Consider the following 25,717-nt stretch of genomic DNA (forward strand, 5'->3'; position numbering starts at 1 on the left):
GTCAGGAAGGTTTCTGAGCTGATATGGAGCCCAGACTTCGGGTGCCTTCCCGAATAGGGGGAATTATCCAGATCTGAAGGGAAATCAACCAGTATTGATCCTTTCTTCCTATTTGTGCTTCTTCTCCACCTTGATAGTAATCACCAAAATTCTCAGGTTACATTTGACATTCAGCTATCCATGGTTTTAGTATGAGCCATTCTGTCTATTTTTCTCAATATCTATCTATCTATCTATCTATCTATCTATCTATCTATCTATCTATCATCTATCTATCTATCTATCTATCTATGTATCTATCTATCTATCTATCTATCTATCTATCTATCTATCTATCTATCTCCTATCTACCTACCTAACATCTATCTCTACCATCAATCAGCCAATTTATCTGTCTTCCTACCCATCATCTATCAATCTATCAATCAATCTATGTTTCATCTGTCTGCCTATCACCTACCTATCACCTAGGTGTCCTTCCTGTCCTTTAATTATTTCCTTCATCTATCTATTGATCTATCTATCCTATCTATCTATCATCTATTAATCAATCTACCTATGTATTCTCTGTCATCTATTAATAATCTACCTACCTATTATCTCTGTCAATCAATCTATCTCTATCGTCTATCCATTCTCTCTATCTATCTATTATTTGTCTGCCTACGTATGTATCTATTATCTATCTGTGACAGTAGTTATCAACAATGGATGAGTTTGCCCATGGAGAACATTTGGCAACATCTGGAGACCTTTTTGGTGACCACAATATAGAACCAGAACATAGCACACCCTTGAAGTAAAATGTGCTGAAGAACATCCAGCTGTTTCTGACCCATTTCAGAGAGTGAGCCTCAGAACCCTATCTCCTTTGTCTGAAGATCTGCCTCCTGTGGGCTCTGTTCAGATTATTTACTTCCAGGGCTCTGTTCCATTGGTTGATTGGCCAGGCTCCCCTGAACATGCATTGTAGATCTCCATCGTGGTCTTGAGCCCTATTCTCCCCTTAGATTCTCACAGAATTCTCAACTATCTCATGGTAAATACAGCTTTGAATTATTTCCCCCACACCTGTCTCTCCCAGCCTTTGCCATCCAGCAAATGATAGCATTCACCCACACGGAGAATCCTCCCCTCCAAGCAGAAGTCCTTCCCTCAAGCTTGTCCTCATTCTCACTCCCACCACTCAGCAGTTTCTGCTGGCCCTTCCTGTAAGTACATTTGGAAATGTTCTGTGTACCTTCATATTTACTGCCACACCTGTTGTCAACCAAGCATCCCTCAATTTCTCTGCAGGGTTTACCTCATTTCTACCTCCTTCACTTGCCCAGCTCTGACAAGTTCTCCAGGTAGTGGCCAACATTGCTGTTTTAACAAATACTTCAGTTCATGTCACTCCCTTCCTTAAACCCTCTAATCACTCCCTTTTGCAGTTGGTGTGAAGAAAACATAGTCTTTTCCATGTCTTCTCAGATCTTAGGTAACCTGGTCACTGACAATCTCACCTGCCCATCTGATATCATTATTTCCCCTGCTTGCAGTATCTAGAGAAATCTCAGCATCCAAGAAATGGAAAAGGATTTTTTTTTTTAAGATGGAGTCTCACTCTGTTGTCAGGCTGGAGTGCAGTGATGCTACCTTGGCTCACTGCAACCCCCACCTCCTGGGTTCAAGTGATTCTCCTGCCTTGGCCTCCCAAGGTAACCTTACCACAAGTGACTCACCCACCTTGGCCTCACAAAGTGCTGAGATTACAGGCATGAGCCACCTGCACCCGGCCTGAAAAAGGATTTTGATGCTGATATCAATTCCGTTTTGGGTGTTCACCATGCTAGACAGATTTGTTCTAAAATCCTAAATAATAATAAACACACCACACCTGCCCAAAGATTATCTAGGATTAGAGCAGGATTTCCTCACTTCAGCATAACTGACATTGGGGCACTATTACCATTTTGGATAGGAACATTCTTGGTTTTATGTGGTTGTCATGTGCATTGTAAGATGTTGAGCAGCTTCCCTGACCTTAACCCGTTAGATGCCAGTAGCACCCGCTTCCGTATTTGTGATCACCAAAAATGTCTACACATGATTACAAATGTTCCCTAGAAGCAAACTTTTCACTGGTTGAGAACTACTGCCATAGATAGATAATAGGCAGACAAACAGAAAGACAGAAAGACAGACAGATGATAGAATGATTGATTGATTGATAGAATGATAAAGATAGATGATAGATAGGTTGACAGGTAATAGGATATTAGATGATAGATAAGATAGACGATAGAATGATAAGTAGGTAGACAGATTGATCAGTGACAGAGATATATGAAAAGTAGGTATGTTGATAGGTAGGTGATTGTATAATTGATAGAGTAGATATATGTATATAGAAAGGTGCTAGGTAGATGATAGATATATGTGATGGATGGATAGATAAAAGAAGATAGATAGATAGATAGATAGATAGATAGATAGATAGATAGATAGATGAAAGATGGTAGGGTAATAAGCAGATGATAGAATGATAGCTAAATAGGATGATAGACTGATAGATGATAGAGATAGATGAAAGGTAGGTATATTGGTAGGTAGATGATAGGATGATAGATAGATGGAATAGACATAGATACAGAGACAGATGATGGATAGATGGATAGATAGATACCCAATACATAGCTGGATGCAATGGATAAATAGGTAATAGATGATAGATAGATAGATAGATAGATAGATAGATAGATAGATAGATAGATAGATAATAGATAGATGTGATGGATGATAAATATATGATTGATAGAAAGATGGATGTGATGGATGGATAGATAATAGATAAATAGATGTAATGGATGAATAGATATATGATTGGTATATAGATAATAGATAGATAGGATTATAGATAGATTGATAGAAAGATAGATAGATAGATAGATAGATAGATAGATAGATAGATAGATAGATAGATAGATAGATAGATAGTAGATAGATACAGACAGATAGACAAATTTGCTCATGCTAAAGTAAGGTTACCAAATTTCTGCAATCTTGATGTTTAGGACTGAAACAATCTGGGTTGTAGGGGCTGTCATGTGCATTACAGGATGTTGAGCAGCATCTCTATAGAGAACGAATCAATGGCTGTGCCATAAAGTGGGCAAGCTTGGTGAGTCTGAGGAACAGAAAGACGGCCAATAACTCTGAACTTTATGGCAAATAGCAAAATACCAGAGAGCTAGCTAATTGTCCACCATGGAATATTCTTCTAAAATGATGAGGCAATGCCCGAGTGGACCAAGAATGAATCTCTGGAAATAAAAGGAGGCATCTTGGAGCAGGGAGTTAAGAAAGTGAATGAACTGTAAGTCAACCTATAATTGAGTGAAACACTGAGGTAGCACCCAAAAGCAACTTCCTAATCAGGGTCAACAAACCAAACAGTGAACTTTTATATAAAGCAATGAAAATCTCTTGATGTCTTCCTCCATTGGGAATGCCTTGCTGCAAGAGAGCTGTACATGGTCACACCCCTTTGTTTCTGAAACCTTACTTCAAATCTCAGCTCTCCAGAGTCCTGCCCTAGACATTGGACAGCCAAACCCCTCTACTCTCCTTCGTGTCCTTTAGTTATTTCCTTATGAAATTTACAACTACCGGAAATGATCTTTTTCATTATTTTTACCCTTCTAGTCATCCGTCTTGCTAAGAGAGCTGAGCCCTTGCCTATTTGGTTGACCCACCCAGAATAGTAAGTTGCAGACACACAAAGCTCAAATTATAGCTGTGACTGCGTTGCAGAATGAATCCATGCATGGAGAATCTGTAGCAGACATTGTTTCATATTGAGGGAAGTTCAAACAGCATCTGCCTTATTTTTCCTTTTATTTCTCCATCTCTAAAAGCATTAGAGCTTGTTTTCAGAGCCCACTACATCCTGAAGGCACATACAAAGTTGACCTGTACAATGTTTCTGCAATTTTCTAAAGTAAAATTCGAATGGCATTACATCCACTATTGTAGGCTCTACAATTCAGTACCATTTAGTACATTCATACTATTGTGTATATATCATCTCTATCTTGTTCCGAACATTTCCACCACCTCAAAAGGAGATCTCATATCCGTTAAGCAGTCATGCTCTACTCCCTCTCCTCCTCCAGCCTTTGGGAACCACCACTTTATTTTCTGTCTCTATGAATTTGACTATTCTGAACATTTCATTTCTATGGAATCATATAATATACAATTAATATACATAGAATCATACAATAGATCAGCAGTCCCCAGGCTTTTTGGCACCTGGGACCAGTTTCAAGGAAGATAATTTTTCCACAGGTTGGGGAGGGGGTGGTTTTGGGATGACTCAAGCTCATTACATTATTGTGCACTTTATTTCTTTTATTATTGCGTTGTAATATATAATGAAATAAATCTACAACTCACCATAATGTAGAATCAGTGGGAACCCTGAGCTTATTTTCCTTTAACTAGACAGTTCCCTCTGGGGGTGACAGGAGACAGTAACATATCATCAGGCATTAGATTCTCATAAGGAGTGCATAACCTAGATCCCTCGCATGCACAGTTTAGAATAGGGTTTGTGCTTCTATGAGACTCTAATGCTGTCACTGATCTGACAGGAAATGGAGCTCAGGCAGTAATGCCAGCAACGGGGAATGGCTGTAAATACAGATGAAGCTTTGCTGGCTCACCCACTGCTCACCTCCTGCTGTGCAGCCTGGTTCCTAACCGGTCCGGTACTGGTCTGTGGCCCGGGGTTCGAGGACCACTGCAACAGGTGATCTGTAACGGCTTCTTTCAGTGAACAACAGGTTTCAAGGGTCACCCACATGGTAGCCTGTGTCAGAGCTTCATTATCTTTTGCAGTGTGCCTCTTAAGCAATGATTACTGCCACTGCATAGTGATTTTGCAGAGAATTGATTTAAAGAGTGAACGAGAAAATGTGCCTTGTAGACTTCTATTCTGTAGTTGGCATTTCTAAAACATATATTTAGACTCTCTTTGCTTCTCACTCATGTGCACTGCATTATTCCTCATGGTTGGTATTTCAGTCAAACAAAAACCTCTGAACAATTCTGAGGATGCCATTGGCAAACCCACCCTGCAAGAGTTTCTTGGCCCCCTCTAGTATGCTACATCATCTGTGCTTGTGTTTAAATAAGAATAAACAAGGTACTCCCTTAAACATAAAAATGGTGACCAGGTGCAGTGGCTCATGCCTGTAATCCCAGCATTTTGGGAAGCTGAGGCAGGCAGATAACCTAAGGTCAGGAGTTTGAGACCAGCCTGGCCAACATGGTGAAACCCCATGTCTACTAAAAATACAAAAATTAGCCGGACGTACTGGCAGGCACCTGTAGTCCCAGTTACTTGGGAGGTTGAAGCCAGAGAATTGCTTGAACCTGGGACGTGGAGGTTGCAGTGAGCTGAGACGGTGCCAGTGCACTCCAGCCTGGGAGACAGAGTGAGACTCTATCTCAAATGAATAAATAAATAAAACAACATTTAAAAAATAAAAATGGCAGCTTAGGATGGTCATTATCTGTGACTGACACTTCATTTACCCACAAGATGGGAACTTAAAAACCCTGCAAACACAGTAACAACAACAGCAATGTCCCCATTATAGAGGAAAGGAGACTCGTGGAAGGCACTGAATACATCCAAGAATACACAGTCACTATGATAAAATACAGGTATCTTGAGACCAAAACTTCACCTTGCATTCAGAGACCATTAACTGAGGTGGGAAAGGCTATCAATATCCACTTGACACTTTATTTTATTTAATGAGTTGAAACATATGGAATCAGGCTGCAGAGTTCCTCAAAACATAACATGGCAAAGAATGAATTAGAAATGTATCAGATTTCTACTTTGGAGTCAGCTGAAATCAGGTCTGAAATTGGTTGTTTCAGTGTCTCAGAGAAGAATCATTGAATGGACTTGTTTACGAATAGTATGATTCCTGTATGATTTTTACATTATTCATATTATGTATAAATATTTGAACATCTGAATATGTTTTCATTGAATGTCTTTATTCATATAACATATTGCTCATTATTCCCCTGCCTAACTGCGTTTTAGTTGCCATTTTTAACTCGCGGATTCTTATCATGTTTCTTTTTGTGTCTTGCTTGGCTATGACTTTCCCTTGATCTCCCTGGTGTCAGCTTTGTTGTACCTATTCCCTCCAGAAACTCTGTGGCAGTCCTTGACACAAAGCAATGTCTGAGGGGCTACAGACATTATGTCCTTTAACCCACACATGGCTCTCTGAAAAAAGAATCCTCAGCAACATTACTAATGAAGAATTTGAGCTTCCAAAAAGCTTGGTAACTTCTCTGGGATAACCAGCAGGCAAGTGAAGTGTGCCTGACTTCAAAACATGAGGCCTGGCTGGTTGCAGTGGCTGACACCTGTAATCCCAGCACTTTGGGAGGCCAAGGCGGGTAGATCACTTGAGCTCAGAAGTTCAAGACCTGCTTGGGCAACATGGTGAAACCCCATCTCTACTAAAAATACAAAAATTAGCCAGGTGTGGTGGTGTGTGCTTGTAGTCCCAGCTACTCAGAAGGCTGAAGTGGGAGGATGGCTTGAGCCCAGGACACAGAGGTTGCAGTGAGCCAAGACTGTGCCACCACACTCTGGCCTGGACACCAGAGCCAGACCCTGTCGAGAGAGAGAGAGAGAGAGAGAGAGAGAGAGAGAGAGAGAGAGAGAGAGATATCTTTCTATGCTTCTATCTCACCTGTACACACTGGGACCCCTATTCCCCACCCAACTTGCAGGAGTCAACACCTTCCTTTCCCTTTATTATACTCTGCAGGAAACTGCTGAGCTCATGATTGGAAAAAAATGCACCTCTTTCTTCTCTTACTTGGAATTTTACCCATGGAGGAAGTTCATGGTCCTTAACATGAAATAAAACTTCATGCCTTTGAATTTCATTTATCTTTGCAGCATTATATTTTGGGGAGTTTTGCACCATGATTCTGTACATTTGAACTCACTAAATAAAATACAACATCATGTAGATATTGACAGTTTTTCCCACCTCAGTTCACAGTGTCTGAATGCAGGTTGTAGCTTTGGTCTCAAGATGCCTGGATTTTACTCTCACTGACTATATTCCTGAATGCATTCAATGTCTTCTGGGAGTCTCCTCTTCTCTGTAATGGGGACATTATTGTTGTTGTTACTTGTTTGTTTGTGGAATATTTAAGTTCTAATCTTGTTTTAATAAGACCAAAATACTACTAGGTAATAGGAAAAAGCTTTGGAAAGGAACATTGTGTGGTTTAACCCTCTTCTTCCTTATTACTTGAAAGTTTGGAAAGTCCCTTCCTTCCTTCCTTCCTTCCTTCCTTCCTTCCTTCCTTCCTTCCTTCCTTCCTTCCTCCCTCTCTCCCCTCCTTCCCTTCCTGCCTCCCTCCCCCTCCATCCCTCTCTCCTCTCTCTTGCTCTTCCTTCCTTCCTACCTTTTTCTTTTCTTTCTTTTCTTTCTTTCTTTCTTTCTTTCTTTCTTTCTTTCTTTCTTTCTTTCTTTCTTTCTTTCTTTCTCTCTCTCTTTCTTTCTTTCTTTTTCTTTCTTTCTTTCTTTCCCCTTCCTTCCTTTCTTCCTTCCTTCCTCCCTGCCTCCATCCCTCTATTTCCTTCCTTCCTTCCTTCCTTCCTTCCTTCCTTCCTTTCCTTCCTTCCTTCCTTCTTTCTTTCTTTCTTCCTTTCTTTCTTTCTTTTTTTCTTTCTTTCTCTCCCCCTTCCGCTTCCCCTTCCTCTTCTTCTTTCCCTTTCCCTTTCCCTTTCCTTCCCTTCCATCCCCTTCTCTTTCCTTTTTGGTTTTGCTCTGTTGCTCAAACTAGAATGCAGTAGCACAATCATGGCTGTCTGCAGCTTTGACCTCCTGAGTTCAGATTGTCTTCCATGCTCAGCCTCCTGAGGAGCTGGGACCACAGGCATGCATGACTACACCAAACTATTTTAGTATTTTTTGTAGAGATGAGGTTTCACTATGTTGCCCAGGCTGGTCTCGAACTTCTGGGCTCAAGTGATCATCCCGCCTTAGCCTCCCAAAGTACTGGGATTATAGGCATGAGCTGCCATGCTCAGCCTGGAAACTTTCTTGAATCTCAGTTTTTGCTGTGGAAAATTGCCTGCTTCATGGGGTTTAGGTGATAATGGGTGAAAAGCAATATAAAGAGGACAAGGCTCAATTCCAGCTAAGTCTCCCACCTTCTATGGAATCCACAGCTTGCCATAGGATACACAAATAGCTATGAGCCCAATTCTTTTAATATGTTACCTCTTACCAGTGTTAAAAAAGCAGAACTTAGCTGACAAGACACTGGAATAATGTGTAAAGCATGGAAAATGTCATGTAATCAAGAAGAAAGAACCTCTATTTATGATTTTTCATTAACTACTTGAGTGAAAAATGATGAAGAGGAAATAGGATCATCTTTTAGTGTATTTTCTACTACACCATATTGAATCTATACAACATTATTTCAATAAAGTGGGATGCATTTAATTCCAAATGATGTTTTCTTTTTATAAAATCATCTTAAAGAGAAAAGTGCAATTATGAAAGAAGCTCTTTGAAGAGTTTGAAACAATCAAGATGAATGGTTTTTCAGGGTAGAGCTTATAAATTTCCTGCACTCAAGAATTCGTAGCTGAAAGATGCTTCCTAAGGCTGGGTCTTAGGGGAGTCACAACTAACCCAGTATTTCTGTTGACTTTGGAATTGTAGTCCAGATTTGGGCACATATGAGTGTGAGAAAACTGAACCATGCTAGCATCTGCTGCATTTAGCTATGAGCTGTCCACTTGTGTTCTCTGCTAATTGATTTCCTTTTATTTAGTTGATAAGGAGAAGCAATCAATTATATCAGGCTAGATGTGTTATATCTCAGCAGAAACAGTGATTTATGGTAACAGCATGCAGGCCTCTCTCTTCATTTTTCAAACTTCTTATCCAGGAATCAAGTTTAAGCATTAGTGTTTGCTATTGCCAATACGGCAACAAGAAATTTCTAAATAGGTCAAGAAAGCACCTTGACAATTATATATGCAGCAACAACAACAAAAAAAAACTAAAAGAACTCACCTTGAGGACCGGTTACAGGAAAAAACAAAACAAAAAAGAAACCTAGCATGTCCACAAATAACTTAGATTATCCATCAGACATATCCATGGGAAATAAGAGTGTCGGCGCTGTAGTCAGCGTTTATATTTGGCCCTTAGCAGGGAGCTCTCTCCTTTCTTACCATATGCAAAGCAAATTCCAATTCTGTGGATTTTCCCATCCCTGCTAGCCATGTGTCACTCTTTATTACTGTCACTTTAGCACAGAGTTTCCAAGAAAGAGACATGTGGAATAGCCTCATGTTGAATTCTAAATCCTACTGATGGACATCAAATAGCCTCCTGACCACATTAGCATATTCTAAGTCAAGTTCTCCATGAATGTTCCTTAGCAGAATGAAGACAAATAAATATGGGTCACTTTCTTCCTGACTCCAGAGAGAGACAAGGACACAAATGGATAAATTTCTTTGGGAATGGCACCCCTATAACCTCAGAATCACTATTTCATGGCCAGGTACAGTGGTTCATGCTTGTAATCCCAGCACTTTGGGAGGCCTAGGCAAGAGGATCACATGAGGCCAGGAGTTCCAGATCAGCCTGGGCACATAGCAGGACCCTTTCTTTACAAGAATAAAAATAAAAAATTAGGCAGGGATGGTGGCCTGTGCCTGTAGTTCCAGCTACTTGGGAGGCTGAGGTGGGAAGACTGCTGGAGCCTGGGAGATTTCACCACTGCCCTCCAGCCTGGGTGATGGAGTAAGATTGTCATAAATAAATAAATAAACAAACAAACAAACTCACCATTTTACGAGTTTGCTCTTGAGCAGGTAAGGGAAGGGGGGAGTTAAGTATTTGCTATTTCTTATCTTTATTATCATTATTATTATTCCTTAGGTTTAATAGCATACAGGCCCTGCCAGAAACCTCATTTGCAGGGCTGACCAAGTTGGAGTTACTTACGATTCACGGCAATGAGATCCCAAGCATCCCCGATGGAGCTTTAAGAGACCTCAGCTCTCTTCAGGTAAACCCGCGGCATTTATAAGTGTCACTAAGTGCATCCTCTAAGACCAGTAATAAAGAATGGGAACTATGTCATTCTCTTTAATGATCGATAAAGCAGCTTTTTTTTTTTTTTTTTTTTTTACATGAAAGACAAGCTTCATGTCATTACTCCCCAGCCCTTTGGTTTCTGTTTGGGGTTGCGGCTTTTTAAACTATAAACAGGATCCTTTTGTTTTGTTTGTTTTCCCCTGTCCTTGTAGGTTTTCAAGCTCAGCTACAACAAGCTGAGAGTGATCACAGGACAGACCCTCCAGGGTCTCTCTAACTTAATGAGGCTGCACATTGACCACAACAAGATCGAGTTTATCCACCCACAGGCTTTCAATGGCTTAACGTCCCTGAGGCTACTCCATTTGGAAGGAAATCTGCTCCACCAGCTGCACCCCAGCACCTTCTCCACGTTCACATTTCTGGATGATTTCAGACTCTCCACCATAAGGCACCTCTACTTAGCGGAGAACATGATTAGAACTCTTCCTGCCAGCATGCTTCAGAACATGCCGCTTCTGGAGAATCTTTACTTGCAGGGAAATCCGTGGACCTGTGATTGTGAGATGAGATGGTTTTTGGAATGGGATGCAAAATCCAGAGGTAAGAAGAGAGAAGAAACCATTTCTAGTTGCACACTCTTATCTTTTTGGAGATGGTCCATTCTTGAAGGAAGGTTCTTATGTTGACTTATTCATCTTGCCTTGGGCGAAATCTGAGCATCTAATCAGTAAGACAGGAACTCACACTTTAAACATTAGCCACTTAAATGTTAAGACACCTCCATTCCCCAGAGCCAATGCAGTTATCCCTTAGTTAAATGTTGTGCTAACATAATCAGTTACATACGGTTGATGTGGGTTGTCATGGAATGGGTATCTGGAGGATCATGCCAGCCTTGGACTGCAGCTTAATGTGGGAAACTGGGACTGAGAAGGGACTCTGAATGCATGCTCCATGAGGAAGTCACAAAGAATGCCTGGCAAAGAGCAGGCTGGTGGGAGCAGGGGCTACAAGGTCATTGTTTTATGGACAAGGAAGCAATGCGCAGTATTGATCCAGAGAGCTATGAAAACAGCCAGGACTTATGCATAGGAGTTGCAACAAAGTAGGTCGTGGTTCCTTCCTTCCTTCCTTCCTTCCCTCCTTCTGTCCATCCCTCCTCCTTCCTTCCTTGTTTCCTTTCTTCCTTCCCTCCCTCCCTCTTTCCTTCCTTCCTTTCTTCCTTCCCTCCTTCCTTTTCTCTCCTTCTTTTATTCCTTCCCTCTCCCCTCCCTTCCTTCCTTCTCTCCTTCCTTCTTGCCTGTTCTCCCTTCCTCCTTCCCTCCCTCCCTCCTTCTTTCCTTCCTTCCTTCTTTCCTTCCCTGACTCCTTCCTTCCTTCTCTCCTTCCTTCCTTTCTTCCTTCCATCTCTCCTTTTCTTCCTCCATTCTTTCCCCCTCTCTCCTTCCCTTCCCCCTGCTTCTTTCCTCCTTCCTTTCTCCTGCTTTTCTAAGTCCTACCTTGCAACCTATCCGCATCCCCAGATTGCATTGTGTTCACCATATCCTGAATCTATTTCCTCAACTCCATTCTCACAGCCACTGGCCTAGATCAAGCTCCTTTCCTTCTCTCTCTGGTGGGAAAGCGGAGCATTCTAAACAAGCATCCCCACGACCTTGCCAGCCCTGTTTCCCATCCACTCTCTACAAAGCAGTGAGAACAGTTTTGCAGAATGCGCATCCAGCTAGGCCACACCTCTGTGTAACTGATTTCCATTGCTTTTAGGATAAGATGCACATTTGCACTTTCCCTCCAAGAAGTCTCCACACAATGGTCGCTCAATGTGTCCCCACCATTGTCTAGCATTGTGGCCTCATTTTTCTTCTTATTCACCTATTTCTAGCCACATGGCCTTCCTTTCTGTTTCTTGCAGCTTCTAAACTTATTTCTATCTCAATATCATTGGATTTGCTCAGTTGCCTACTTGCAGATCTTTACTGCTAGATGTTCAAAGGGCTTGATTTTTCTCAGCTTTTAGAACTTCATTCCAAGAGGTCATCAAGCAATGGATGTGGGAAAGACAGAGGTACACGCACGTGTGAATGGTCTTAACCAGAAAAGACACACACCTCCTCCACTCATGTTTCATTGGTGGGAACCTGTCCTCACACCACAGTGGATGCAAGGGGCCAGAAAATGCATTTGGATGGCTATTTTGTAGCAGCAACACTACATTATGGATGTGGACCTATAAAGCTTTGCTGGGCAAAGAACCATCTTTGCTACCGTCTGAAGATAAACATGCATGTCTTTGTCTGTGCATGCCTATGCATGTATGTGTCTCTGCACATGTGTGTACATCTGCATATGCATAGATTTGCATGCATGTGAAAGGAAAACCAAGACTTTAAACTATTAAAGTTAGTTTTATGTAGTGATCCTTTCTGAAGATTGCAATCCCAGAATCTTTCAGAAAGTTTCTATTAGACTGTTCCATAGCAGTGTTTCAGCCCACAGCTTTTACACAGGTGGTGGAGCTTCTGCAGGTGCTCAGAAGTCACATCAAATGTGGTCAGAATTCACATCAGATGTGCTCAGAGGTTACATTAGAGCTGATTCTCATCAAAGTTTGGGTGCCAGGGGACATCTGCTTACAGGTTACAGAGGCATAGTCATTAATCCTGCCAGACATTATCTTATGTGCAGAAAGAGGCAGGGGCTAGGAGCATTGAACTCATCTTTTCTAAAAGTGCAGTGATTCAGGCAAGTGACATGCGGGCCTGTGCTCCATCCTGCTCGTCATCTTCAGGGCATTCATTTACAGGCTGTGCTCATTCCCTGAACCCTGAAACTGAGCTGGCCAAGGGATTTTGTGAAATGCTGCTGATGTTTGCTGGTTTGTCTCACAGCATGTATGTGTGTGGGTATGAGTGTGAGTGTGTGTATGTGTGTTGGGGGGAGATGTGCAAAACAATCCTATTTGCATGTTGAAGTGTTTACTTTGAATGTCACACAGAAAACTGGTCAGGAGGGCAAAAGGAAAGACAGCAATGTCAGTTAGGAGGTTTACAATTGTCCAAGTCATAGATGAAACAGTGTGACTGGCTTTTTCCCAATGGGAATGGTCAGAAGTGGTTGAGGACTTTCAAGAAAAACTCCTAGTCTTCCAGTTTCCCAAGCTGAGAGAGTATGCCATCACTTACTGAGATAGAACAGGCATGAGACTCTATATTTAGGTCAGGGAGAGAATATAAGTTTGTTTCGTAGATGTCAGTTCAAGGAGCCTTCATGCTATCTAAAAAGACATATAAAGAGGCAATAGGGTGTGGAACTCAGAGAATGTGTTTGGACTAGAGAAGCTCATAAGATAGTCATCACTGGCAGGTGGATGGTAATTGGAACCACACATGTGGGAGAGACCATTGATGCTGAAGCAGACCAGGAAAGAAAGGGGCTTAGGACCAAGTCAAGGAGGACCCAGTCAGCAAAGATTCAGGCAGAGGAGGAAGAGCAAGCAGTGACTGAGACTGAGTTGTGGCCAGAAAGGATGAAGAAAATTCCAGAGGATTTCATATCCAGGAGACTAAGAGGACAATGTGAACTCAAAAGCAAACCCTCTGCGAAGTATTTACTATAGAGAGAGTTATAAATATAGATATAGTTACCTAGATACATACATATTGATTATATATACATTATATATTATAAATTTATACATATAGAGTTATAAATGCAGATATAGTTACCTATATACATACATATTGATTAAATATAAATTATATATTATAAATTTATAAATATAGTTATAAATACATAGTTACCTAGATACATACATATTGATTATATATAATACATTATAAATGTTTAAATAATAGTTATAAATACAGATATAGTTACCTACATACATACATATTGATTATATGTAAATTATATGTTACAAATTTATAAATATAGAGTTATAAATATAGATATAGTTACCTAGATACATACATATTGACTATATATAAATTATATATTATAAATTTATAGTTATAAATATAGATATAGTTACATAGATACATACATATGATTATATATTTATATAAAATATATAAATTATATATTTTAAATTTATAAATGATTTATAATATAAATATGTTGATTATATATTTATATATAAATAAAAATGTATATCTATAAATTTATATATTGTTATATCACAATTTTTAAAAGTAAATATGATGTGATACATGCCAAAGATTCTTCCTTTTACCTGAAAATGCTTTCATGGGTTTATATACTTGTATTCATATATATTTATATATCATTTATATATATTTAGATATATACACACATTGATTACATGTCTATATATCTACATATTTATATATATTTATTGATATATCAATATGTTTATATATCATGATAGATATATATCTATATATTACATAAATATATATTAAGTTAGATATATATTTGTATATATTGAGATGATATATATCAAGATTTTTTGCATATATGTAGGTTTATATATATCAAGATGAAAAAATAATAAAAAGTAGACATGATGTGATACATGCAAAGATTCACCCTTTTACCTAGAAATGTTTCCCCAGTTTGCAGTTATTTATACAGATTCTTCTAAACTTTCACAGAAAGTACATTGTATAACATATGTGAGGGAAACTGTTTTCTTTAACTTAGAATGTTTTTAAAATACCTGTTAGTAAGCATTTTAAGGTATTTTAAAGTAAAAATTATTATTACTGGTTAAGCAGTTATAAAGCACCCATTAGTTACCACACAGTGTGCTAAAACTGTGGTTTGACATAAAGCCTCAAAGGCAACTCATGTATAGGATTCCTTGTTCATGGGATTACAGCTGAGTGATAAAGATGCAAACATAGGCTTTATCCTCTGGCCATGTGCAAGGCGTGTCATTTTTTGGCTCCTTACCCTATTGAGTGTCTATTTGCTTATTTGTTTTAGGAATTCTGAAGTGTAAAAAGGACAAAGCTTATGAAGGCGGTCAGTTGTGTGCAATGTGCTTCAGTCCAAAGAAGTTGTACAAACATGAGATTCACAAGCTGAAGGACATGACTTGTCTGAAGCCTTCCATAGAGTCTCCTCTGAGACAGAACAGGAGCAGCAGTATTGAGGAGGAGCAAGAACAAGAAGAGGATGGTGACAGCCAGCTCATCCTGGAGAAATTCCAACTCCCCCAGTGGAACGTCTCTTTGAACATGTCTGACGAGCACGGGAACATGGTGAACTTGGTCTGTGACATCAAGAAACCAATGGATGTGTACAAAATTCACTTGAACCAAACGGATCCTCCAGATATTGACATAAATGCAACAGTTGCCTTGGACTTTGAGTGTCCAATGACCCGGGAAAACTATGAAAAGCTATGGAAATTGATAGCATACTACAGTGAAGTTCCCGTGAAGCTACACAGAGAGCTCATGCTCAGCAAAGACCCCAGAGTCAGCTACCAGTACAGGCAGAATGCTGATGAGGAAGCTCTTTACTACACAGGCGTGAGAGCCCAGATTCTTGCAGAACCAGAATGGGTCATGCAGCCATCCATAGATATCCAGCTGAACCGACGTCAGAGTACGGCCAAGAAGGTGCTACTTTCCTACTACACCCAGTATTCTCAAACAATATCCCCCAAAGATACAAGGCAGGCTCGGGGCAGAAGCTGGGTAATGATTGAGCCTAGTGGAGCTGTGCAAAGAGATCAGACTGTCCTGGAAGGGGGTCCATGCCAGTTGAGCTGCAATGTGAAAGCTTCTGAGAGTCCGTCTATCTTCTGGGTGCTTCCAGATGGCTCCATCCTGAAAGCGCCCATGGATGACCCAGACAGCAAGTTCTCCATTCTCAGCAGTGGCTGGCTAAGGATCAAGTCCATGGAGCCATCTGACTCGGGCTTGTACCAGTGCATTGCTCAAGTAAGGAATGAAATGGACCGCATTGTATATAGGGTACTTGTGCAGTCTCTCTCCACTCAGCCAGCTGAGAAAGACACAGTGACAATTGGCAAGAACCCAGGAGAGCCGGTGATGTTGCCTTGCAATGCTTTAGCAATACCCGAAGCCCACCTTAGCTGGATTCTTCCAAACAGAAGGATAATTAATGATTTGACTAACACATCACATGTATACATGCTGCCAAATGGAACTCTTTCCATCCCAAAGGTCCAAGTCAGCGATAGTGGTTACTACAAATGTGTGGCTGTCAACCAGCAAGGGGCAGACCATTTTACCGTGGGAATCACAGTGACCAAGAAAGGGTCTGGCTCGCCATCCAAAAGAGGCCGACGCCCAGGTGCAAAGGCTCTTTCCAGAGTGAAAGAAGACGTAGTGGAGGATGAAGGGGGCTCAGGCATGGGAGATGAAGAGAATACTTCAAGGAGACTTCTGCATCCAAAGGACCAAGAGGTGTTCCTCAAAACAAAGGATGATGCCATCAATGGAGATAAGAAAGCCAAGAAAGGGAGAAGAAAGCTGAAACTCTGGAAGCATTCGGAAAAAGAACCAGAGACCAATGTTGCAGAAGGTCGCAGAGTGTTTGAATCCAGACGAAGGATAAACATGGCAAACAAACAGATTAATCCAGAGCGCTGGGCTGACATTTTAGCCAAAGTGCGTGGGAAAAATCTCCCTAAGGGCACAGAAGTACCCCCAGTGATTAAAACCACAAGTCTTCCATCCTTGAGTCTAGAAATCACACCACCTTTGCCTGCTGTTTCTCCCCCGTCAGCATCTCCTGTGCAGACAGTGACCAGTGCTGAAGAATCCTCAGTAGATGTATCTCTACTTGGTGAAGAAAAGCACATTTTGAGTACCATTTCCTCAGCCAGCATGGGACTAGAACACAACCACAATGGAGTTATTCTTTTTGAACCTGAAGTAACAAGCACACCTCTGGAAGAAGTTGTTTATGAGTTTTCTGAGAAGACTGAGGAGATAACTTCCACTGAAGGTGACCTGAAGTGGACTGCAGCCCCTACATTTATATCTGAGTCTTATGAACCATCTCCTACTCTGCACACCTTAGACACAGTCTATGAAGAGCCCACCCATGAAGAGACGGCAACAGAGGGTTGGTCTGCAGCAGATGTTGGATCCTCACCAGAGCCCACATCCAGTGAGTATGAGCCTCCATTGGATGTTGTCTCCTTGGCTGAGTCTGAGCCTGTGCAATACTTTGACCCAGATTTGGAGACTAATTCACAAACACATGAGGATAACATGAAAGAATACATCTTTGCACACCTTACTCCAATCCCCACCACCTGGGTTAATGACTCTAGTATATCAAAGTCATTTGAGGATTCTACTATAGGCGAACGAGGTGTCCCAGGCAAATCACTTTTACAAGGACTGACAGAGAACATCCAGCTTGTGAAAAGTAGTTTAAGCACTCAAGACACCTTACTGATTAAAACAGGTATGAAAGAGAAGTCTCAGACACTACAGGGAGGAGATATGCTAGGGGGAGACCCCACACACTCCAGAAGTTCTGAGAGTGAAGGCCAAGAGAGCAAATCCATCACTTTGCCTGACTCCACACTGGGTATAATGAGCAGTGTGTCTCCAGTTAAGAAGCCTGCAGAAACCACAGTTGGCACCCTGCTAGAAGAAGACACCACAACAGCAACAACAACTCCAAGGCAAAAAGTTGCTTCGTCATCCACCATGATCACTCACCCTTCTCAAAGGAGATCCAATGGGAGAAAGAGATTACGCCCCCACAAATTCCGCCACCGACACAAGCAAACCCCACCCACAACTTCTGCCCCATCAGAGACTTTTTCTACTCAAACAACTCAAGCACTTGAAATTAAGATTTCAAATCAAGTGGAGAGTTCTCCAGTTCCTACAGGTTGGGTGGATAACACAGTTAATACCTCCAAACAGTTGAAAATGGAGAAGAATGCAGAACCCATATCCAAGGGAATGCCATGGAGAAAACACGGGAAGAGGCCAAAAAAATATCAATATACCCCTCCTACAGTGAGCTCAAGAGCATCCGGATGCAAGCCCAGCCCTTCTCCAGAAAATAAACATAGAAACATTGTTACTCCCAGTTCAGAAACTATACTTTTGCCTACAACTGTTTCTCTGAAAACTGAGGGCCCTTATGATTCCTTAGATTACATGACAACCACCAGAAAAATACATTCATCTTACCATAAAGTCCAAGAGACACTTCCAGTCACATATAAACACACAACAGATGGAAAAGAAATTAAGGATGAGGATGCCACAAATGTCAACAAACATAAAAGTGACACTTTAGTCACTGGTGAGTCAATTACTAATGTCCTACCAACTTCTCACTCCTTGGTCTCCACTATGGGAGAATTTAAGGAAGAATCCTCTCCTGTAGGCTTTCCAGGAACTCCAACCTGGAATCCCTCAAGGACAGCCCAGCCTGGGAGGCTACAGACAGACATACCTGTTACTACTTCTGGGGAAAAACTTACAGACCCTCCCCTTCTTAAAGAGCTCGAGGATGTGGATTTTACTTCTGAGTTTTCATTCTCTGTGACAGTCTCCACACCATTTCAACAGGAAGAAGTTGGTTCTTCCACAACTCTCTCAAGCATAAAAGTGCAGGTGTCTTCAAGTCAGGCAGAAACCACCACTCTTGATCAAGATCATCATGAAACCACTGTAGCTATTCTACTCTCTGAAACTAGACCACAGAATCACACCCCTACTGCCGCCCAGATGAAGGAGCTAGCATCCTCGTCCCCACGCACGATTCTCATGTCTTTGGGAGAAACCACCACCACTAAGCCAGCACTTCTCAGTCCAAGAACATCTCAAACATCTAGAGATTCCAAGGAAAATGTTTTCTTGAATTATGTGAGGAATCCAGAAACCAAAGCAGCCCCAGTGAACAATGAAGGGACACAGCATATGTCAGGGCCAAATGAATTATCAACACCCTCTTCTGACCAGGATGCATTTAACTTGTCTATAAAGCTGGAATTGGAGAAGCAAGTATTTGATAATAGGAGTCTACCACATGGCCCAGATGGCCACCACCAGGATGGAAGAGTTCATGCTTCTCACCAACTAACCAGAGTCCCTGCCAAACCCAAACTGTTCCTACCAACAGGAGCAGTGAGGCTGCCTGAAATGTCCACACAAAGTGCTTCCAGATACTTTGTAACTTTCCAGCCACCTCATCACTGGACCAACAAACCAGAAATAACTACATATCCTTCTAGGTCTTTACCAGAGAACAAGCAGTTTACAACTCCAAGATTATCAAGTACAACAACTCCTCTCCCATTGCACATGTCCAAACCCAGCATTCCTAGTAAGTTTGCTGACCGAAGAACTGACCAATTCAATGGCTACTCCAAAGTGTTTGGAAATAACAACATCCCTGAGGCAAGAAACCCAGTTGGAAAGCCTCCCAGTCCAAGAATTCCTCATTATTCCAATGGAAGATTCCCTTTCTTTACCAACAGGACTCTTTCTTTTCCACAGCTGGGAGTCACCCTGAGACCCCAGATACCCACTTCTCCTGCCCCAGTAATGAGAGAGAGAAAAGTTAATCCAGATTCCTACAACAGGATACATTCCCATAGCACCTTCCATCTGGACTTTGGCCCTCCAGCACCTCCGTTGTTGCACACTCCGCGGACCACGGGGTCACCCTCAACTAACTTACAGAATACCCCTCTGGTCTCCTCCACCCAGAGTTCTGTGTCCTTTGTAACATCTTCTGTCCAGTCCTCAGGAAGCTTCCACCAGAGCAGCTCAAAGTTCTTTGCAGGAGGACCGCCTGCATCCAAATTCTGGTCTCTTGGGGAAAAGCCCCAGATCCTCACCAAGTCCCCACAGACTGTGTCCATCACTGCCGAGACAGATGCTGTGTTCCCCTGTGAGACAACAGGAAAACCAAAGCCTTTCATTACTTGGACAAAGGTTTCCACAGGTAAGATGTTTAAGCATCTACTTTTTTTTTTTTTTGTCAATTTTTATTTTATTGGCTAGCAATATAATACATTAAAACAGCATGTGTTGAACAACATAAGCACATTAGGAGAAATTTTTATAACACATTTGGGGAATTGTTTTTACTTGAATAAGCGTTTATTGTTATTTTTATAATTTCAGCTTTTGTTTTAGATGCAGGGGGAGCATGTGCAAGTTTGTCGCATGGGTAGATTGCGTGATGCTGAGGTTTGGGGCACAAATGATCCCATTACCCAGGTAGCTAGCACAGCACCCGATAGGTGGATTTTTCAGCTCTTGCCACCCCTCCTTCTCCTCTCTAGTAGTCCCAAGTATCCATTTTTCCTATCTTTATGTCCATGTGTACCCAATCTACACTTTAACCAGAGTGTAGGAGAAAGTTACCGGAGTCTTACTTTAAGCACAACCAGAAACTCAGAAAATAATGAATTGTTAGGATGTCAGGAGTCATCTGAAAACTTAGATCTAAGCATGTTTTTCTTCAGGGACAGGAAGTGAGGAACTAGAATGAAAGTGAGATTTTAATGGAGCCATGGAAACATCTAATAGGTCCTTTGGATAGAGAATAACTCAGGTTTGAAATATTCCATAAGAAAGCCTCTCAATTTTTTCAGTTGACTCCAGTACAAATGCCTTCAACCACCATGTGAGGGCAGAGTGGATGTGAGATGTGGTCTGTAAATCCCCCTTGCCCTTTTATCAGTTTGCAAAGGTAAACCCAGCTTAGTCAGAGATCAGGTTATAGTCTTACAAGTGCTATTCAGGTGCTTCTTTGATTTGGACCTAGACCTATGGTTGTGTTAGTCTGCTTGGGCTGCCATGACAAAGTACCACAAACTGGGCAGCTTAAGTAACAGATAGTTATTTTCTCACAATTTCAGATGTTGGAAGTCCAACATCAAGGTATTGGCAAGATTGGTTCCTTCCGAAGCCTCTCTCCTTGGCACGTAGATGCCGTCTTCTTCCTACGTCATACATGGTCAAACTTGTTTGTCTGGGTCCTAATCTCTTATAAAGATACCAGTCCTGTTAGATTAGAGCCCATCCTACTGACCTTGTGTAACCTTAATCACCTTGTTAAAGACCCTATCTCCAAATGCAGTCACATTCTGAGTTCCTGGGGGTTAGCACTTAAATGTATAAATTTGGGGGGACACATTTCAGCCCACAAAAAATGGTTTATAGTTGGAATCCTGAGACAGACATTCAAACAGCATCCAGCTTCCTAAATTGACCATCTGCTTTCTCCAAATGGCAGAACAATTTCTAGGTTACAGAAGAAAATAAAACTACAGAATCACAGCCTGGACAAAAGACCATACTTTTTCTCCTTTCTCTTTCCTTCTCTCTCAACACAAATGTATCTTCAGCTCTGGATTCTGATCAGAGGATTGCGTGTGTGTGTGTGTGTGTGTGTGTGTGTGTGTGTGTGTGTGTGTGTGTGTGTGTGTGTGTGTGTTTCGCCTTCATTTGGATAATACAAAATGATTTATGCTGCTAGCACTTAGCTGTACTTTCTTTGTACTGCTTTATCTCCCAAATGTTGGAAGTATTCCAGAGGTTCACAGAGATTCTGAGCCTAGGGCAATTGTTTACTTCTTTGATAACCTTAGCACTTGAAGTCATAGGTTTTCATAATTTCTTAATTAATTTTGCTGGAAGTGGGAAATGGGGGACACCATGGGTTATTTATTCCAAAAGGGTTATGTCCTTGAAGGAACCCATTCTCCTTCTGGGAATACCATTTGTATAAATCCTTAGGGTCCTTCACACCCTATGCCATTTCAGAGCATCTTTGAATTTTGCCCCTGCACCAGAAATTCACGCACATTTTTCTGCTACACTTCCTGGAATCAGCTCTCAATGCTGGCTGCTCATTTGTTAGCTAGCTCTTGTTTTTAGATAAGAGCTATTTCTCTCAATACATGGCCAAATGAGATTTGTTCACATCCAAAAGTGTTGTAGTTGCATGTTGTGGAACTACATGGCATGACTTTATCATGCCTTTGTTTTCAGATAAACTAAGCTCTTTTATTGAGGCATCAGAGAGAAATGGAAGGCACCTTATAATTGCCCCAGGAAGTGTAACAATAATTGGCAGGAGGTTTCAGTGGTCCTTCCCTTGCACTGCAAACCAAATGAAAGACAGGCACTCTTGTACCTCTGCATCATAAAATGCTTCAGTGGGGAGGTGGGACACCATGAGTGAGAGTCAGCAGGTAGGTGTCCATGACCATGCCCATGGTCACCTGTCATTTGGGAGGGCTCAGCTACAAAGTTGGTGGCATCTTGGCTGCATTGCCGGAAAAGTAGGGAGATTATATCAGCACCAAGAAATACTTGCTCTCCAAGACCTGGTGGGCTGTGCAGACTCACTGGGCTGCTGCTGATCCTGGCTTTGGAGGGGACAGCTGTGGTCTTGGCTGCTTCTGTAAACACACGAGAGCAGTGGCCTTTTTTCAATGTCTGTTCTGTGTTGGAATAATCTATCCACTATGAAGTTATTTTCATAGTGACAGCAAGTAATTTTGCAGGTGGGTGAACACCAGATGCTTTGTCAGAGAGTATGAGTTCCCCTTGAGGATGGAAATGATGGCAAGCTTGCAGGATTTGAAAGCTTTAACCTAAGGGTGAACTCCCATATTAGAGAAAGTTATTAGCAAAAGAGTCTGAGGCACTGGTTAGAATGAAATGAATGGTGCACAGGAAAAGTCCAGACCCAGGAAGATCCAGTAATATGGGAGAAGAATGGAAGTTCTAAAATTCAGGGCTGTCTTGGGCTTCCCTGTTTAGAAATGTAGGTTTTATTATTACATTTCATCATTAACAAAAGTCCATGAGATCTGTGGAGGATAAAGGTGGAGCTTTATTTTCTTTTTAAAGAAAACTATCTCTAGATTGGGTGGACATAACCTTCAGTGTGAGTAAAAAAATGTGCTATCTGAAGAACAAAGGAAGTAGAGACAGTTCCTATACTGGTTCCCAATCAAGTCCATTTACACAAATTAGGAATTCAAGTTTGTTTGGTTCTGATTGGTCCAAATATTTGAGCCCTGATTGGGTGATTGCCAAGCCCCAAACTGGAAGTCTCTGGCAAGTTGTTTGGCAAGAGATACTGCTCTAAGGACAAACAGCATTTGACTGCTGTTCTGTCACCCTGCCATGGTTGCCTGGTTCTGTTTTATAAATTTGGGCATCTCTCTCAGTCACAGGAGATTCATGTTATGAGAGTTTGAGGTCTCATTTACAGTTTCATTGTATGCCTGTATGATTAGGCCAACAGATCAGGAGATGACTGCCATTAAAAAGATAGTTTGTTACTCAGGTACCAGGACAGAGCACATCACATCATGCAAGGCCACAGAGGAAAGCACCAGGTTTGGTTAGGAAGCAGAGTAATAGGGAGAAAGTGTGGGCAAGCACCTTTTTTTTTTTTTTTTTTTTTGCAGTTTCTATGGGAAGAAACAGGCGAGGCTTAGAATTGAATATTTTGAAAAATGTCAGCAGGCTCGGCAGCACATGGGGCTGTCACTAGTTTGTGTGGTACCTGACCCTGGGATAGTTAAGGCTAGAAGATAGTTACCTGGAATCAGACAGCCCAATAAAGGAGGTGGTTAGGGTGTGGTCTCTGGATTGATTGGTTTGCATATGGAAGGTGCACTCACAGGTTATCCCGACCCGCGGGATAGTCAGAGCAGGCCCTGGAGGAGGGGGTGGGAATTTGGGGAACAAGAGACACGAGAAATGGAGACAAGACAGTGCTCTGATCAAGTCTCGTTTAATGGCGGTAATGCACTGCCTTATATACACTTGGAAGGGAAGGGGTTGGGCTAAGGCAGAAATGATCTCATTGCCGAGGGCGTGGCCAGGTTAGTTTCGGTTTCTCCGGTCGGACGTCATGTTGTGCTTGCGCTATTAAGTAACAATTTTCCCGGGCGTGGGAAAAGTGAGTGAAGAAGAAGCAGGAAGAGCGCCATCTTTAATGAGGTATTAGTACAGGGGAAAAAAGGCAAAGATAGGGAGAAGGTGTGGGGTGGAAATGAATATAGCTCAGGCGTTTAATCCTCAATTATTATTCGCTATGGCCGGGGCGTGCAGCTCCGGACAGGTCCCCCTTTTTATATTTTTATAAGAAAACCCCTTGGGAACTGCGCCTGTCTTAGGTTGGGTCAACTCACCCCCACCTTCTAGGCCCGTCATGGGATAAGGCAGCAGCAAGGGTGGCCCTCCTGTCTTAGGCTCCGATGGAGATAGTGTCCTCTTACCCGTCATTGACTGTCCAGTTCAGCACACAGGGGAGGTGGTCTTATTAAGGTAAATAAGACTCACTGTTTTCAGTCATCTCAAGGCGATGATAATGGACCTGTATAGGTTTGGCCTGGAAGGCCTCAATTTGTTGTCTGACAAATGCCATAAGCTTATTAAGGATTATAGGCCCGAGAGTGAGGAAGAGTAAAAGAGTGAGTAAAGGACCAAGAAATGGCAGGAGATAGGGGAGAAGTCCATCGAGGCCAGTCCATAGTGGATTGGCGGCCAGGCCTTTTCTGCGCTTTTCTAGTTCTTCTTGCAAAGTTTTTATCTTATCTCTGATGATTCCGGATTTGTTGGCGTAAAAACAGCACTTTTCCTGTAAAGCCAAACATATCCCTCCCTGTTCTGCCGTTAACAAATCTAGACCTCTTCTATTTTGGAGAACTACTTCAGCTAACGAGTCTACTTGGTCTTGTAAATCTTGTATAGTACTGGATAAAGTCTGTACATCTGAGATTAATTGATTGGATAATTTAGTATATTGGGTTAGTGAGACTCCTAGGCCTGTGGCTCCTGTAGTAAAAGCAGTGGTGATTCCTAGTCCAGCCAACAAGGGAATAAATTGTATGGCTCGTTTCGGTCTATAAATAAAATGTTCAATAGCGGGGATGGGGATAGGTTCATCTCCAGGGATGATATCAATGTCGGGGAGAAGAGTGGCCAGAACACAAAGCCCTGTCCAATTTGTAGGTAGATACGTATATGCCATGTTGTTTCCACAAACGAAAACCGAGCCATTTATAGCACACAAAGGGGTGGTGGCATTGATTATGGAAGTACAGTTGCCAAACACAACATAGCCTAAATCAATTTCTTTAGTGTTATTATATGATGGTGAAAAGAGGCAAGAGGAATTAGAAAACGTCATCGGTTGAACTAAGGGGGGGGGTAATAGGACAGGAATTATTTACTAAGGATTTATTTGAGTAATTGACATAGGACAATGAAAGGTTGGGTATGGCTAGAGGAATAGGGGGGCCCATTTTAAGACAAAGCCAACAATCGTGGGCCAGGCTTGTATTGGACATTTGAAGTAAATTGTAAGTAGCATTGAGGATATCAAAGGTTTGGGCATCGAGCCTAAAATTATCTCTAAGCTCAGGCAGGGCTAAAGGGTGATATTGAAGTTCAGGATATGAAGCTTTATGAATTTCTTCTAATTCTTTCTGGACGGTTTTAATTCTTGTAATATCTAATGGGCCTCCTCCATCAGAAATGTGAATGGGGGCAGTAGTGCTCCAACAAACAGGCTTTCCTTTTTGGCCGTTACAAGGA

The 25,717-nt window shown here is 41.6% G+C and overlaps 1 protein-coding gene across 1 annotated transcript in view; it reads left to right on the forward strand.

Annotated features, from left to right (window-relative positions):
• The window catches only part of LOC106995402 (matrix-remodeling-associated protein 5), a 59,703-nt gene that overhangs the window by 9,810 nt on the left and 24,176 nt on the right, over positions 1–25,717 (forward strand). Inside the window, exons 2-4 of the mRNA XM_015128616.3 lie at positions 10,008–10,137; positions 10,379–10,769; positions 15,117–20,090. Coding sequence (XP_014984102.3) covers positions 10,008–10,137; positions 10,379–10,769; positions 15,117–20,090 — 5,495 coding nt within the window. The remainder of the gene's footprint in view (positions 1–10,007; positions 10,138–10,378; positions 10,770–15,116; positions 20,091–25,717) is intronic.

This window comes from Macaca mulatta, chromosome Y, assembly GCF_049350105.2.
Source record: "Macaca mulatta isolate MMU2019108-1 chromosome Y, T2T-MMU8v2.0, whole genome shotgun sequence".
Lineage (NCBI taxonomy): Eukaryota > Metazoa > Chordata > Mammalia > Primates > Cercopithecidae > Macaca > Macaca mulatta.